The 15,107-nt window shown below is 36.6% G+C and overlaps 1 protein-coding gene across 2 annotated transcripts in view; it reads left to right on the top strand.

The window, feature by feature from the left end:
- Positions 1 to 15,107, top strand: part of LOC149775033 (uncharacterized) — a 33,950-nt gene that overhangs the window by 530 nt on the left and 18,313 nt on the right. For both annotated transcript variants that reach the window (XM_089943262.1, XM_089943261.1), the window contains exons 2-4: positions 4,495 to 4,605; positions 6,770 to 6,896; positions 14,093 to 14,265. In XM_089943262.1, coding sequence (XP_089799388.1) covers positions 4,495 to 4,605; positions 6,770 to 6,896; positions 14,093 to 14,265 — 411 coding nt within the window. The remainder of the gene's footprint in view (positions 1 to 4,494; positions 4,606 to 6,769; positions 6,897 to 14,092; positions 14,266 to 15,107) is intronic.

Here is a 15,107-nt window from a genome sequence, read left to right as displayed (position 1 = left end):
ATTTCGCACTAAAATCCAACTTTGCAAAACATATTTTCTTATGTCTCAAATTTAATATAAAAAGTAAACTTTTTAAGCGGTTTCACAGAATGACTTTCTCCGTTAAAATGAATGCTGACGTTTCAATTTTCGCAATAAATTCTAACTCGGCAAAACATATTTTCTCATCTTGCCGATTAAATTAAAAGCAAACATTTTAAATAGCTTCAGAAATTTACTTTTTCTCTATAACAGCTATAGTTGACACAGCATGCAGAATAAATTAATATCGTGTGCTTATTAATCAAGACTCCGATCCGTAATGACCATAAAAATACGCATTTTTGCGTCATGTTATGAAATAATTCGTGGCCACTTATGCGAAACAGGAACAAAATAATATGATTTTCTGAATTTCTCTTTTAAAATGCTAAAGAATAAGCCTACTCTGTTTTGGTCATCGGGTCCAAGTAATGTACATAGGTCTAGGACATAACATTGGCACATCATTCAAAATACGGCTAACGCTTTTTAAAGAGTCCTAGTCATAAAAAAGACCTTGTGAAATGTATTAATAAATATATAATTATTGTGTATGGAGTATAGTTAGAGGAAAAGGACCTACGGTAGGATGCTTTAGAATAAATTTAATGCTGACGCACGATTTCGAATAAGGATAACATTTATGATAAATGGACATAACTTTTATAGACATGACTATATTGGCATAATTCGAGGACAAGGACCTGAGAAAGGCTGCCATAGAATAAGCATAAGTCTGAGGAAGATTGCCGTAGAACAAGCATAAGTCTGAGGAAGGTTGCCATAGAATAAGCATAAGTCTGAGGAAGGTTGCCATATAATAAGCATAAGTCTGAGGAAGGTTGCCATAGAATAAGCATAAGTCTGAGGAAGGTTGCCATAGAATAAGCATAAGTCTGAGGAAGGTTGCCATAGAATAAGCATAAGTCTGAGGAAGGTTGCCATAGAATAAGCATAATGTTTGTCTCTGAGTGTAAGTCGTGTAGAGGGACTTAGGATAATTCACATTGAGGACAAGAATCTAAAGTAGGTATAAGACCTATCTAAGATACGAATGTGTGTGTGTGTGTGTGTGTGTGTGTGTTTATTCATTGAGTACAGGTAGAGGGTCTGCTTTAGAACCTTAGGTCATTGTTGTCAACCTGTATTCAGCGAATAACAACATATCTGCAATAATAATTATCCTAAGTCCCTTTACCTGTTGTTGTTGTTGTTGTTGTTGTTGTAGCACAAGATAGGCTATACGTGGCGGCCAGTATAAATGGTGGAGGAAGAACCCGGGAAAACTCCGGAAAGAACCACCGACGAACTTGAACCTTTCTCACATAACCACACTGGTTGAATCCGAGACTCGAACCCACGCAGACAGAGGTGAGTTAACGGTGATCCGTAACGGTGAGCGCTTTAGACCACTCGGCCACTCGGGAACCTACCACCTTAGGTAAAATGTAATAAATTATATTAGACACAGGCAGAATAATTATCTTATTTTTCAGTGATGGAAGAGTGGACATGTGGTTTCAGATTGTCAGCGAGGCCAGCTTGGAATACAAGTTATATATCTGGTTTTCTTTCAATTGCACATACATCTCAACATCTCCGGTGGCCTAACTAGTTAGAGCATCCGCCTCGGATATGGGATGTCGCGGGTTCGAACCCCAGTCGTGTCATAACTAAGACTTGTAAAAATGGTATTCGCAGCTGCCTCACATTTCACTCAGCATTAAAAGGTTAGTGTTAGGACTGGCCAGCCTGGTGTCAGGATAATGTGACTGTGTGGAACATTATGCTACATGTCTGCGGTATGATCATTCGTTGTTAGATATCACTATAAACTGTCACACTGCTGACATCATAGTGATATTACTGAAATTGTTTTAAAGCTACGTTAAAATTCCAAAATTCAAACGCACACACATACACACAAACACATATATATGTGATATGCTAGACATTTAAATACGAAGAACCCGTTCTGGTCCTTTATTTCCGGCAAATCAGGTCCAAAGAATAACGTGCTTTTGTTATTAGTAAATGGCAATGATCATGGAAATCCTTTAGACCACTGGGTACTGACACTTCGCGCATTAAACGTTTGTTAACGTATACTGTGTTGCAAATATTACACAGATTGTTTGCGTTTCATGTTTATCCTCTTTTATAGTATGTAACTGGACATACAAGTAAAATGGGCGTTATTTACAATTTAGCCCGTGTCCAACAATGAGCTTGTTAGAGTATGTAACTGGACATACGAGTAGGACCACTGCAAGGGATATGATCCAGGACACCACCCTACTTAGGGGTGGTATCTGTCTGTGCGCGAACTAGGCTCCCCTTCCTTACTTGTTCGGATCCATAAAGGAGGATTTTTCTTTGGAAAAGTGGTGAAGTTACTCAAAAATACGAATGATTAACATGAAGATATGGTATCTCCCATACTAATATAACAACTTAATAAATCAAAAATGTTACAATAACAACACCGTAAAAGACGCCCCAAACATAGATTTTAACATTTGTACTAGGTACAGAAATGCTTTACAGATGGAGACAGGGAACTGCAAAACTAGGGAAGTAGCGGGTATGGAAACCATATGGCTATGCCACAGAACGCTATGCGAAGTGGATAGGCTTACGTAAGAGCCTCAGAAAACCGAGCAAGTAGTACATGGGCAAACAAACAAATATACTTAAGGAGTACATTTAAACAAGTAACATAGTTTCCCCTTTACTTAACCACCCACACGCATATATAAAAACGAACACCCAATTGCACATAGTTCTCAAATTAATATTTTAACTTATTGTTTTCATTTTCGGCTGTTTTCTCCGGATGTGATGACAGGGACACAGTCTGAGTCAAAACTAAGGAGCAACTGAAGATATAAAGACAGAAGAACAAAAATCTCCTGTCATAAGACAAAACCTGTGAGAAAAAATGAGAGACATAAGACAGCATACATATAACACTTTACAGAAACAAATGTAAGGGCTTAATTAAACTGTATTTTTCATTTTTGAAGAGAAGGATCATACAAAATATGTCTCTCATTTGAGAGCAGCAAAACAATTCAGTCAAATTTTTTAAAATATCTTGAAAGGAAATAAAGATTTTGAGAAGACAACTGTGATTGAATTTTATTTTAAAACCAGTCCTAACAATAACACAGGGAAACGCATACAAACAATATAGCAAATGTCATGAAAACGAGGGAGTCTCAAATTGTTACAAAAACAGTATTTATTCACGTACGTTCTGAGTACACATCAATAAGCTTCCAAGATGGATCGCGGCATTCTTGCCTGATTGAGCAGTCCGTATCTAATGTTGCAGCTACTAAGGGGAGCAGTTATTAGTTATAACTAGCAAGTAAACTACGATACCACACAACAAACAACACATAGCCAACACAGGACAATAGGAAATAGTTTGACAAACATCACTAACGAGAAACAAGGGGAAGGAAACCAGCTCATGGCATGTGCCTATGGAAGGAAGTACGACCTACACTATCTCAGTTATTTTAGAATTGGGGAAGAAAATTTAGGGAATCCAGCTTATGGAAACCACTCATAATCTCAAGAATGACAATTACTTTTAAAACCCTGATAAGTACCAACCCAATAAAATGTAAAAATAGACGAACTCAGATTCCAAAATTTATTTTAATAAACTTTTGCATCCAGATTATATCTGAGGTTTTACAAGATACCCACACTAAAGACGTTAGGGTGATACACGAACATACAAAACATTCTTTCTAAAATTAAGGCTTAATGGGGGTTGGGGGCAACAGTGTTTAGCTAACTTAGCTGGACATAGAACACAATTCATTTTGCTATATGTTCTCTACATTTGTTTCTCAATATTATTGACCTTTCCACTGTGTGACAATCAATACAGATCATATGTTAATCTAAAATAACTTCAAAGGTGACTTCACGGTAAGTTCTTGTCAATGCTTGACCTGCATTTGTTTGAGAGGCTGGACTGTCAACAGAGCAGCATGTAAAGAGAACACAGATTTCACTTCCGGATCATCCTCCAAGGCCTGTTTACTCACTGTGCACTGTCGCCGAAATACACAAGGAAAACCACACCCTGAGCTCATATTCTCAAAAATAAACAATTACTTTTAAATCCCTACCAAAAATGCATAAATATGACTCTTCTATCATCACCAAAATGAGAGAGGAAACTATGTTCTAAAATTAGACTAGAACTACGGAACTGGAAGTATTAATTGTGACCCGATTCCAGCTAGGAGCTTGAGAGAGATCCTCATATTAGGGTCATCCTAGTAAAACGGCGTTAGTCGCTAGTTAGCCCTGTGTCAAACAATGAGCTTGTTACTTAACTGCGGTCGTATTCTTACTGCATATATTAGTCCTTTTCAAACACAATTACAACTACATTATTAGACAGTATCGTGGAAAAGACAATAAAATGTTGTCATTCATATTTTACAGTAGATGTATACCGTGTTCCAGCGGTAAGGCCGCCAACTTTGGAGAACTTACGAGAATTATCTCAATCCATGGGACTGCAATGTTCAGATGTCGACCTTGGTGTCTATCAAGGTACTCTCTCTCTCTCTCTCTCTCTCTCTCTCTCTTTCTGTGTCTCTCTGTCTCTCTCTGTCCCCCCCCCCCCCTTATAATATGTAACATAAAGAAGTGAAGCCAACAATGTAAGTTAAACAAAAGGTTATTTTTATTCTCGTCAATACAAAATGAAAATTCAAAGAGACACTTACAGTACAGTGAATCAAATCCCAAATAATCCTAAAGGTCCTTTCACAAGTAAAAATGAAATAAAATAGTATGTTAGATAAATATAGAAGGTTCCGAATGAATTTCAATATTCCTGACTGTCCTGATGTAGCACTTTGGCGCGGTCCAGAAAGACTTTGAATGAGCACTCGATAGTCCACAAAGTAGTGTATATAAATCTAAAAGGTGAATGAGCTCTTTAGTAAAGTCCAGTGAATATTGTACGTAACTAACTCCTCTCGAATTATATCTGACAAACTGATTTAAAACGGGAATACATTATTTGTTTATCTAACCCCTATTTATACGTATTTTCATGTGACCTAAAATTAAATAGAAGGTGAAGATTTCCAACAGAAAATCCTAGTCTAACAGCAAACAAGACTGACATTAAACGCATGCTACACAAACATGTTGTTTGCATCATGGACAAAAGTTAGCTATGTAAATAGTCTTTTACAGCTTACTTCCATGCACACAGAATACATTAAATATGCATAACAACATACATTACCTATCCCGAGGTTATATCAGCGTACATGCCACGAAAGACTACGGCATGAAGCACACCTCCACATCGTCCACCTTTTCACACACACTATTATTACTCAAAATTTGGAGCGACCTTGAGACAAGGCAGTGACTGTCATGGAGGACATAAAACTTGCGTCTCCCAATCGAACCTCTGCCTGGAAAGCCAAACACCAAACCATGCTTCCTCCCAGGACATGCAAACATACACAGATGCGTACATATCTGACTGAATATTTTACCATGTTTAAAAAAACAAACAAGGAAACTTGAAAACATTCCGTTTATTTTTTATTAAATAAGTCCGAAATGTTTTACAGAGGACACTACGGTGTGTCCGTTTCCGGTGCATGCACGTGCTATAGTTAGAATGTCGTATTGCTAGTACGGAGCGCAGATGCAATACTGTGTTCTGCAAATTATCGCATGATTTTTACCAACTTGAAAACTGGTAGATATCTGCCTTTCTACAGGAAGTATACGCCCAGAAATGCTTCTGAAGTATTCAGCTCAGATGACTTTCCCAAGAAATAAACAAAGTCGCCAGCATGATTCGCCATTTTGTTTCCGTTGATATGAATTGGGTAAGGAGAGACTGAGAATATAGTCAAACGCAGGTGACGCAGCGAAAATTCTGAGTGATGCGATGCTTTTATTGTATGATATTGTCTGTAACATAAACATATCCTACCTCCTTGCATAATGACTGAAAATAAATATTCCAGTATAAAACTAGCCGTGTTTCATACAAAACTGCATAGTCGATGCCAAATAAACGCTTGAAGAATCGCAACCTCCAGCCAATTATGATCGATTTAGCCACTGACAAAAATATGTAAGGGCTTTAAACAAATATCCCAGGGGTCGACAGCCTACGGCACGCGTGCCACACATCAAGAAGTTTTGTGTGGCACGCGAAGGGCAGCCAAAAAAAATCTCTATTTTAACAGTGTCGTTCTCTTACTGGTGGCTCGCGCTCGTTCATTTTTGTGATTAATCCGGAAAAAGTTTCGCGCTATGTAACTAGGTTGCCGACCCTTGAAATATCCAATCATATTCCGTTTCTACAATGGTCATTTTTATCACTATGTAGTTTTATTTAGCTTTTTTAAACAAAACAAGAACGAATCTTCGCCAATCCAAGATATTATTTCTTTAAGTAAACTGATTTATTGTTTTAAATGATGTATTTCCACGAAAATGTTTATTCTTCTTACATAATGTTTGTTCTAAGGAATGCTATTTATATGTTAAAATTATAAGTTGTTATGTTCTGTCGGGGTAGAAATTTTTTGAAAGCATGTACAGACTGAAATACTCAGTTTATAAAATTAGTCTTATAACCTTACTAAAATATCTGTTTCAACATTTTACAATAAATTACCTTTATAATAATCGGTGGTATATTTTACATGTAAAGTTCTATTTCATATTTTGTTAGAGTATATCACTGGAACTCTGCGTGGCTACGATCGGATAAGCCAGCTGGTAGGGCCGTCCCTTCCGGTAAAATATCCCAGAACACCAGGGTACAGACCCTCTCCAGACGAAAATACGCTCAACGGATGGTAAGTCCAAAATTATCAGCCGGCCTATTATAATTTTGAATCTTCTATTTCGATAAATATGATGTAAGTCCTACGGTTGCTTGACCTAGTCTTACCAAAAACAAAATGCTGAAAATTATGATGACAGTATTACTGGTCTTTATCTTGCGTATCTTGTCATCAGGCTTCTTCCTGTGGCTTTAGATTTCAAGAATTGTGTATTCAGTTTTTTTGCAGTCCCGGGGTGTGCTGCTTTCTAAAGTAGGTCTAGTTTTTACGTTATTTTCAATTTGTTGAGGCTATTCATGAGATTGTGGGGTATTACTTTCCGTGTTAGATGGGCAGCGTCATCCGTCATATAACTTACTGAACATTCTGAGCACTAAATTTTACCACAGACTGAAATCTTGCTAGAAATTAAAAATGCAGCCTTTTGATTTGTCAGAATACTTTGGAGTAAGATTTGAAGTCGAGTACAGTTTTATTATATATGGGTCCTGATGGTTACTTTCTTCAGTTTCTTTTGTTGGTGTTACAGTTATTCCCGTGTCTACCTGAACAGCTGCTCGCTGTCATTTTCCGAATGTAGGGATGAAAAAATTTAATTTTTGGTGAAGGGGTGGATGCAAGGTCTATACATTATAGGAAGTAAACACTTTGTCGTCTGTGTACAATGAATGCAATGCCTGACTCTAACATTACCAACAACAATGCTAAACTGTTGGGAAGAAATATACTTTTAAAGCTTACCGGCCATACTCCAACATTTTTCTTTTTACATCAGACTTGTATTACATGATTTAAAAAAGTTATACTCGCACAAAAAGAATTTTTAAAAAATGTATCAAGTGTAAAGAAGAAATAATAATGTAATTACTCCAAATAGAAGTATACCACGCTGTTACTTCCCCATAGCTACGATTTCCCACTTACTGAGGATGCCAACCGGAAATGACGTACATTTATCCCCACAAGACAAGGTACATGCTTCTTGTTGTCGAAAAATTAAACTTTATAAACTATGGATAGGGAACATTTAGACGAAACTATTGAAAACTAATTTACTGTTCAGTCTTATATCAATGTGCGTGCACAACGCACAAGATTGTGTCGCTTTCAAAACTATTCCATTTTGTTTCAATTTATTTTCGAAATTCCCGTTAATACAAGTAAAAAGGAATCAATGCTGGTTTCCCTAGGTCGGCCTACTTAGTAAAAAAAAAGGAAGCAAATCGACACACTTGAAAGAAGCCAAAGGAACCAAAGTTGGCTTCCTTATGTCGGCCGACTTCATAAAAATAAATCGGCACACTTAAAAGAATCCCAAGTCAGTTTCCGGGGTTAGCTTGCTTTGTAATAAAATAACCTTTGCATTTGATATCCTGTCGGTAAGTTTAGGCAAGGAGTTATTGCTCGCTGCCAGTTGTTGTTATTCATCATCCGGGCTTCTATTTGATTACCATATATAATCATAATTGATGTTTACAGGGTAAATAGTATATACAGCAATAACTTGATTTAATAATACTTTAGTAACCCATGCTAGCGAAAAGATTATTACTTTTACTCACAGTAAATGTATTTTAAAATAATAATTTTTATTTGCGAGATACCGTCGTATAGTTAACCTGGATGCAATACGGTCTTGTTCATTTTGCACCTTATAACTTATCATGCGTGAATGACAGGTGCCTTCAAGCAGTCCGGTGATATTCTCATCTCTTTTGCGATTTTGTTATCTGGCATATGCGATACACACTAAAGTTATGATTCATACGCCAGCCGAAGTTCGTGGATAAATTGTTTTCTTTCATTTTATTTTCAAAAAAGTGTTTGCTTATCATTTAATTGTACCGTACGGGTGTGTGTGTGCACAAATTCAACACAAAATTATTTCCTTCTTATTTGTATGGAATAATGGAGCAAATATGATTGACGATATTGACTAGTAATGAAAGCTTTCAGTTTATGCGCGCACACTCTAAGACATCAACTTGAAAAATAAAAACAGTAAAATTAGCTGGTAAGAGTTTCATATTGCAGCAACTAAACACTGACAAAATGCATAAAAAATAAATCTATATAAATATTTTAATTAGAATGAGCAAGATATGTCAGTCCGTGTTTTCTCTCATTACGTTACGAAGTATGATTATTTTCGTTTATAGAATATGAGATAGATTAGTTTGTTTAAATTTTATTCAGTTTTTTGCCTAAAACCTATTCTATTTTACAACCTTTAAAAATTGTCAAAAGTATTTTCTTATATCCACATTTCTTTCTGGTAAACAGGGTCTTCCGGAAAAAGAAATAATCCGTTGTCCCATCATCACTCTTTCGGGGTTGCATCCATATGCAACAGAGTGCACCATATTTGCTGTACAAGAGCACGATCGTAAGATATATCACATAGATATTTGCGTGGGGAAATTAAACACTTGAATGGCTGGGTTGAATATAAGGGACAAATGTACGTCATATCCGATTTTGGCATGCGGAAACTACCGATTGTTTACGGAGATTGGCGATTACTTTTTTTCATTTAAAAAAGCGGATTTTTAAGTCTAATTAAACATTTTTATGGTGTGCATACATAACAAATGCGTTTTTTTATGACTACAGCAATATCACACGTTTGCACAATATAGGTGCCCAGTGACCTTTAAATCTCAGCTTAACGGAAATGTGCGGAATTATCTTAATCTGAAGGAACACTGAGAATTTGATCACCCCTGATGTGTGAAAAACATACTCGCCTTTGTAAATAACGAAGTCGTGTTAAGGTTGAAGTTCCCTTAGGTTTGAAACGCGAAGAAGGTAACAGTTTAGGGACTGCTTGGTGCCAATCGCGTTAGGAATTATTAATCAATGAATGAAATGAGTAATTTTGTGCACATTTATATCCTTAATCTTTTTCCTTTTTTCAAAATCGGTAGGGGGTACATGTTGCCCGGGTTGTAGCCTGAAACAATAAACTGACTCAGTTAACGTGTCCTTTGCAGAGTTTGCACAATATTGGTAAGACTTGTTGATTATGTACACCTCCCTTCAACTAGTTGATATTGCACAACCCTTTTCTCTTTAGCTCTTCCAGCTGAACCCGTATCTAGACGTCCTAATCGCCCCGCTGTTCGGTTTCTTTTGATTATTATTATTAATAGTATTAGTATTATTCTTGTCTATCTATCTATAAATACGCTGACGCAGTCACACTTGACTATTAAGCAACGGGTTGTACGTGGTCAAAGATAAAGTAAAGATGGAAGTGATAGGACAGTCAGAAGAGTAATGATAGAAAAGTCAGAAATAAGTAAAAGTGTGTCAGTGTACGTTTTCGTCCCTTCATACTCAGACCAATCCGGCTACCGTAGCGGCAATGAGATATGGAACCTCAACCGGCATAGCCCTGAGAATCACTAGGTCTTACTTGTAGCTGACTAGTTCATTAGAATGTGATTTTGGAAAGCTCCTGCTTGTGAGATACCAAGTCAGGAGCTTCTGCAATTATTGATGGTAATTTGTTCCAAGTCCCTATTGTACATGGAAGAAGCTGAACTTGAAACAATTTGTCGATGCTGACTTTAATTGGAACTTTTTCCTGTGGTTTGCCCTAGTTTGGCTATATGCCAGGGTCAGGTATTTGTCTGCTGGTATGTCCACTAGGTTGTTCGCAATCTTGTACATCATGGTTAGCTGGGCCTTGGTTCGCCTGGATTCGAGTGATTCCCACTGGAGATGGTTGATCATTGCACTGACACTGCTAGTGTTACGATATTTATTTGTGGTAAACCTAGCCGCTCTCCTCTGAACCATCTCTATCTTATTTGTTAGATCTTTACTATGTGGGTTCCACACAGTCGAGCAATACTCAAGACCTGGTCGAACCAGAGTGAAATATGCCGCACGTTTTACTTCTTCATTGTTGATTTGGAGGTTGCGGCGCAGGAAACCAAGGTTACTGTTCCTTTTTTCACTATCTTGTCTATGTGCCTTTTCCAAGAGAGGTCTCTAGACAATTCCACCCCGAGATATTTTGTTGCCTGCTCATTGGCTAACTTGTGCCCCTTAAGAGTATATTCGGACAAGATTGGTGATTTTTTTCCTGTAAACTCTTAGGATGCTGCATTTTTCTGGATGGAACGACATACCCCAAGTTCTTTCCCAGAGGTCCAGTTGTTTCAGGTCTTCTTGAAGGATCTCACAGTCCTTGGATACATTTATTTCCCGGTAGACTATACAGTCATCTGCAAAAAGTCTTGTGTTGGATTTGACGCTTGCAGGTAGATTATTGATGAACACCAGGAAGAGTATGGGACCCAAAACACTCCCCTGAGGTACCCCACTAACAACTGGTGCTGGGTCTGATGTTGCTCCATCTACTATAACTCTCTGCGATCTGTCTGACAGGAAATCTCTGATCCATTTCTGTGTGTTACCCCTGATGCCATAGTGGTCCAACTTATTGAGGAGTCTTTCATGGGGGACACGATCAGAAAGCCTTACTGAAGTCAAGGATTGTTGTTGTTGCTCTCCACATCCTCTTTGATTGTATACTTTTGAATGGTTTGGAATTTTTTTAACACGAGACCGGGTCACTCTAAATAGCCTCAGATCTCGTGAGCCTTTGGCAGTATTCTTGTTAGCCAAATATCGGACACAGTGTCAAGTAGCCGCGGTGACTTGGTAGCATAGGCCTTGGATTCATGACATGAAGGGTACGGGTTCATTTTCCCACCATAGTAACATCTTGGGCCGACTGCAGTTGACCCTGGGAAATACTCTTTATTCTACATTGCCTCGACACGATATCCATTCAGTTTGTTGCTCTGTCAGAAACATCCTCGACCTTTGCTGTTACTTGGAGGAAGAAACATTAGATATAATTCGTCGCGAATGAGAATTATATTGAGAACTAACTTTGTTCACTTGGCACAATATGGCGACGGAAGCAGACAAACTCACAATCGAAACAGTGTCGACCTGGAAGTTGTGTGGTGAACTCATCCAGAGGCGAATCACCAATTCCATAAAATGTATGTATATTCCTATACTACATGCAAGGTTATTTATAGACTTTATAGTTATTCCATGAGCGATGTTCCGATTCACTGTTACTGTACCGTAAAGCACAAAAATCTCAAAGAAAACCAAGCTGCTCCGCACAGAACAAGATCATTGTTACGCCCTAGGGGCTTAAATTATGTAACAAGATAATGTAAAACCTAATAAACATTCCATTTTCCAAGATATAAATTTATTTCCCTAAAATAAACAAAGTGAAAGAATTAAAATTACTTACGTTTATAAAGTCATATATTTCCTGAATGTACTACCAATTTCACAGAAATCCGGAAATTATCCAAAGGTATTCTGAATGAAGGTTCTAGTGTGCTTATGTGCAATGCTATCACCAGTGAAATAATCCTGACCTAATATCCGAAAGTTCTACTTCAAGTTAATACAGTGAAGTTGAATGTCACTTAAGTCTTTAAATGTTTTACGTAATCCAACAAAATCAATCAAGTATAATAAGTTCTTGAATAGTTTCACATTATGCCAGCAAAGTACCGTCTGCCTAGAATAAATAGTTTTTCCTCTCTGCAATTTAAAGGAACAAATCATAAATAAATAACATTTCCTCTCATGACTCTTACAGAACTGAATATAACCGAAGAGTGTCACCGCGGTACTTTAGTTCTCTTATATAGTCGCCTAATGCGTATCAAATAAAAAATCTGAATCACTTCAAAAGGTTCCAGAACACTTAAATTATTTTTCCTTTACGAAATACCTTGGTCATCAACACTACTTTTTATTTTAATATTATAATCCAATCAGAGGTTAGGGTACTTGTGACATTCCACAGTATTCATGCACTTTCTAGATCACGCTATGTTGACATGACCTTCATTCCCCTATGCATGCCATACTGGATCGAATTAGTTGTTGGCAAGAACTTGGCAGATTGACCCTGATTTATGAATGGGGAAATTACATAAAAGTTCTCTTCTTATACTTCACAGAATTAAAGTTAAATTAACAGTTAAATGTAATTAACCCAAATGACTTAAACAAAAACTATATTATAAATTAATATATGACATAGATACCCGTAACAATCATATCTGACATTATTATTATTATTATTATTCGTAGTGCATATATTATTATTATTATTATTCGCAGTGCATATATTATTATTATTATTATTATTATTATTCGCAGTGCATATATTATTATTATTATTATTATTATTATTATTATTCGCAGTGCATATATTATTATTATTATTATTATTATTCGCAGTGCATATATTATTATTATTATTATTATTATTATTATTATTCGCAGTGCATATATTATTATTATTATTATTATTATTATTATTATTATTCGCACTGCATATATTATTATTATTATTATTATTATTATTCGCGGTGTATGTATACATTTTAAAACTTAAATCTATGAAAGGCCTGCTATTTATGATCTTAAAGATCTACATAAGAATAGTTATCAAAATACAAACTGCGTTTCACTGCACTGCATTGCATCTCCTGACATGTGATTCGGTTTTTAACTCCTTCATTTACATGGATCTAAGAAAATATATTGCTGGTATCTGTTATTTTGCCAGTGCTATTTTTTAATTTATATCATCGTCAAGTCTAATAGCATAGTGATTATTTTTTCAAAACAGGCGAGTGTTATATATATGTGTGTGTGTGTGTCCTAAATTTCACTCAATATCTCTTTCTACTAATAAATTCATCTTGATCCAGAGGTGGAAACAGGGGTGGAGGAGCCGATCCCACCCACCCCAGCACCAACACTAAAACTAAAATAACCTGAACGTTTCGCACAGTAAGTTTTCCTGGTAGTTGTAATATGGTTAAAATTATGGCATGGCAATGCTGATAATAGGAACTTTCGGGAACATCGCCCCCTGGTACACACCAGGGCTTTCGTCCTACCGACAATGCCTCCCTTATTACGCTCCCCCATAACTTTACTAAACGTTATTTCTTTATCCGCAACTTTGTTCTGAGCTAAACCAATCACATTACATATTTCAGGATCGTTGTTTCTTATGTCTTATTCTCAATAGTCCTGGCCGCTTCACTCTAAATATGAGACATTGCAAAGTAAACGTTATACGTGTATATTAAATAAATAAAGATTAATTGATTGATTCATTAGTGCATTTTGTCACTTAGGTATTGGAAATGTGACATCAAAGGAGCCGACGATGGCAAACTTTCAGGTAAAACTATCGGAATCAAAGACAATGTGGCTGTCGCCGGTGTCCCCATGATGAATGGTTCAAAATTACTAGAGGGTTACGTGCCTGAATTTGACGCAACAGTTGTCACACGAATACTGGATGCAGGTATACTCAAATAGTACTATTCATATATTGTGTAAAACATATTTGTTCCTTTTGTTTTCTTTGTTTTGTTTGGTTTTCAGATATCATAGCTAATCTAACACAGAAATTAGTACAATAGTTTTACATAATGTACTTTACATTAAAAACGTTGTCAATAAAATGGAAAATATGTTGATATAGGGTTGAGTTCCCCCTTCTATACCGATGCAGATCAATGCCTTTCTGTGACAGCAAAAGTACAATCAGACACTACGGTTTCAGAAACAATCCAAAGCAAATCCATAACATCTACTGTCGCCTGGCCTAAAGCAAAACAGATTGATTGCTTTTCCCGCTCATTTAGCTCAAAATATCAATCTGTTATACAGTATATCCCAACGAAGTGGTATTTCACAAACATAAACTAACATATTCATGCAGCTTCTTAATGTATTGTTTACTTTGTCGTACTTTGTTTTTATATTCCGCCATAAGGAAGGGTGCATTCATGTTACGAAGTCCATCTGCCCGTCGGCATGTTCCCTATTTGGCTTCCTTCAAGTTCCAATAACTCCAGATATTCAACATCTACCATTACCAAACTTGTTAAGTGGCTTGATATTGGAGTGACAAAAAGGCCTATACATTTCTGAGTCAAAATGTTTTAAAAAAGAAAAAAATGTGTATGTCGGATCGTATTAGTTTTACATTACATACCTAGACCATACATTTTTGATGATTTCACTTTGGGTAAAGGAGAAACCTATCAATTTGGGGGTAGAAAGTTGAAAAATACTGTGATTGACAGAGCATGGTTTCCTCACAATAATTACAATTACACATCACAGGCCTGGACTAAACTT

This window comes from Sinohyriopsis cumingii, chromosome 19 (assembly GCF_028554795.1).
Source record: "Sinohyriopsis cumingii isolate HCF-2022 chromosome 19, ASM2855479v2, whole genome shotgun sequence".
NCBI lineage: Eukaryota > Metazoa > Mollusca > Bivalvia > Unionida > Unionidae > Sinohyriopsis > Sinohyriopsis cumingii.
The sequence above is the reverse complement of the archived record's forward strand: the minus strand, read 5'-3'. Positions and strand labels throughout refer to the sequence as shown.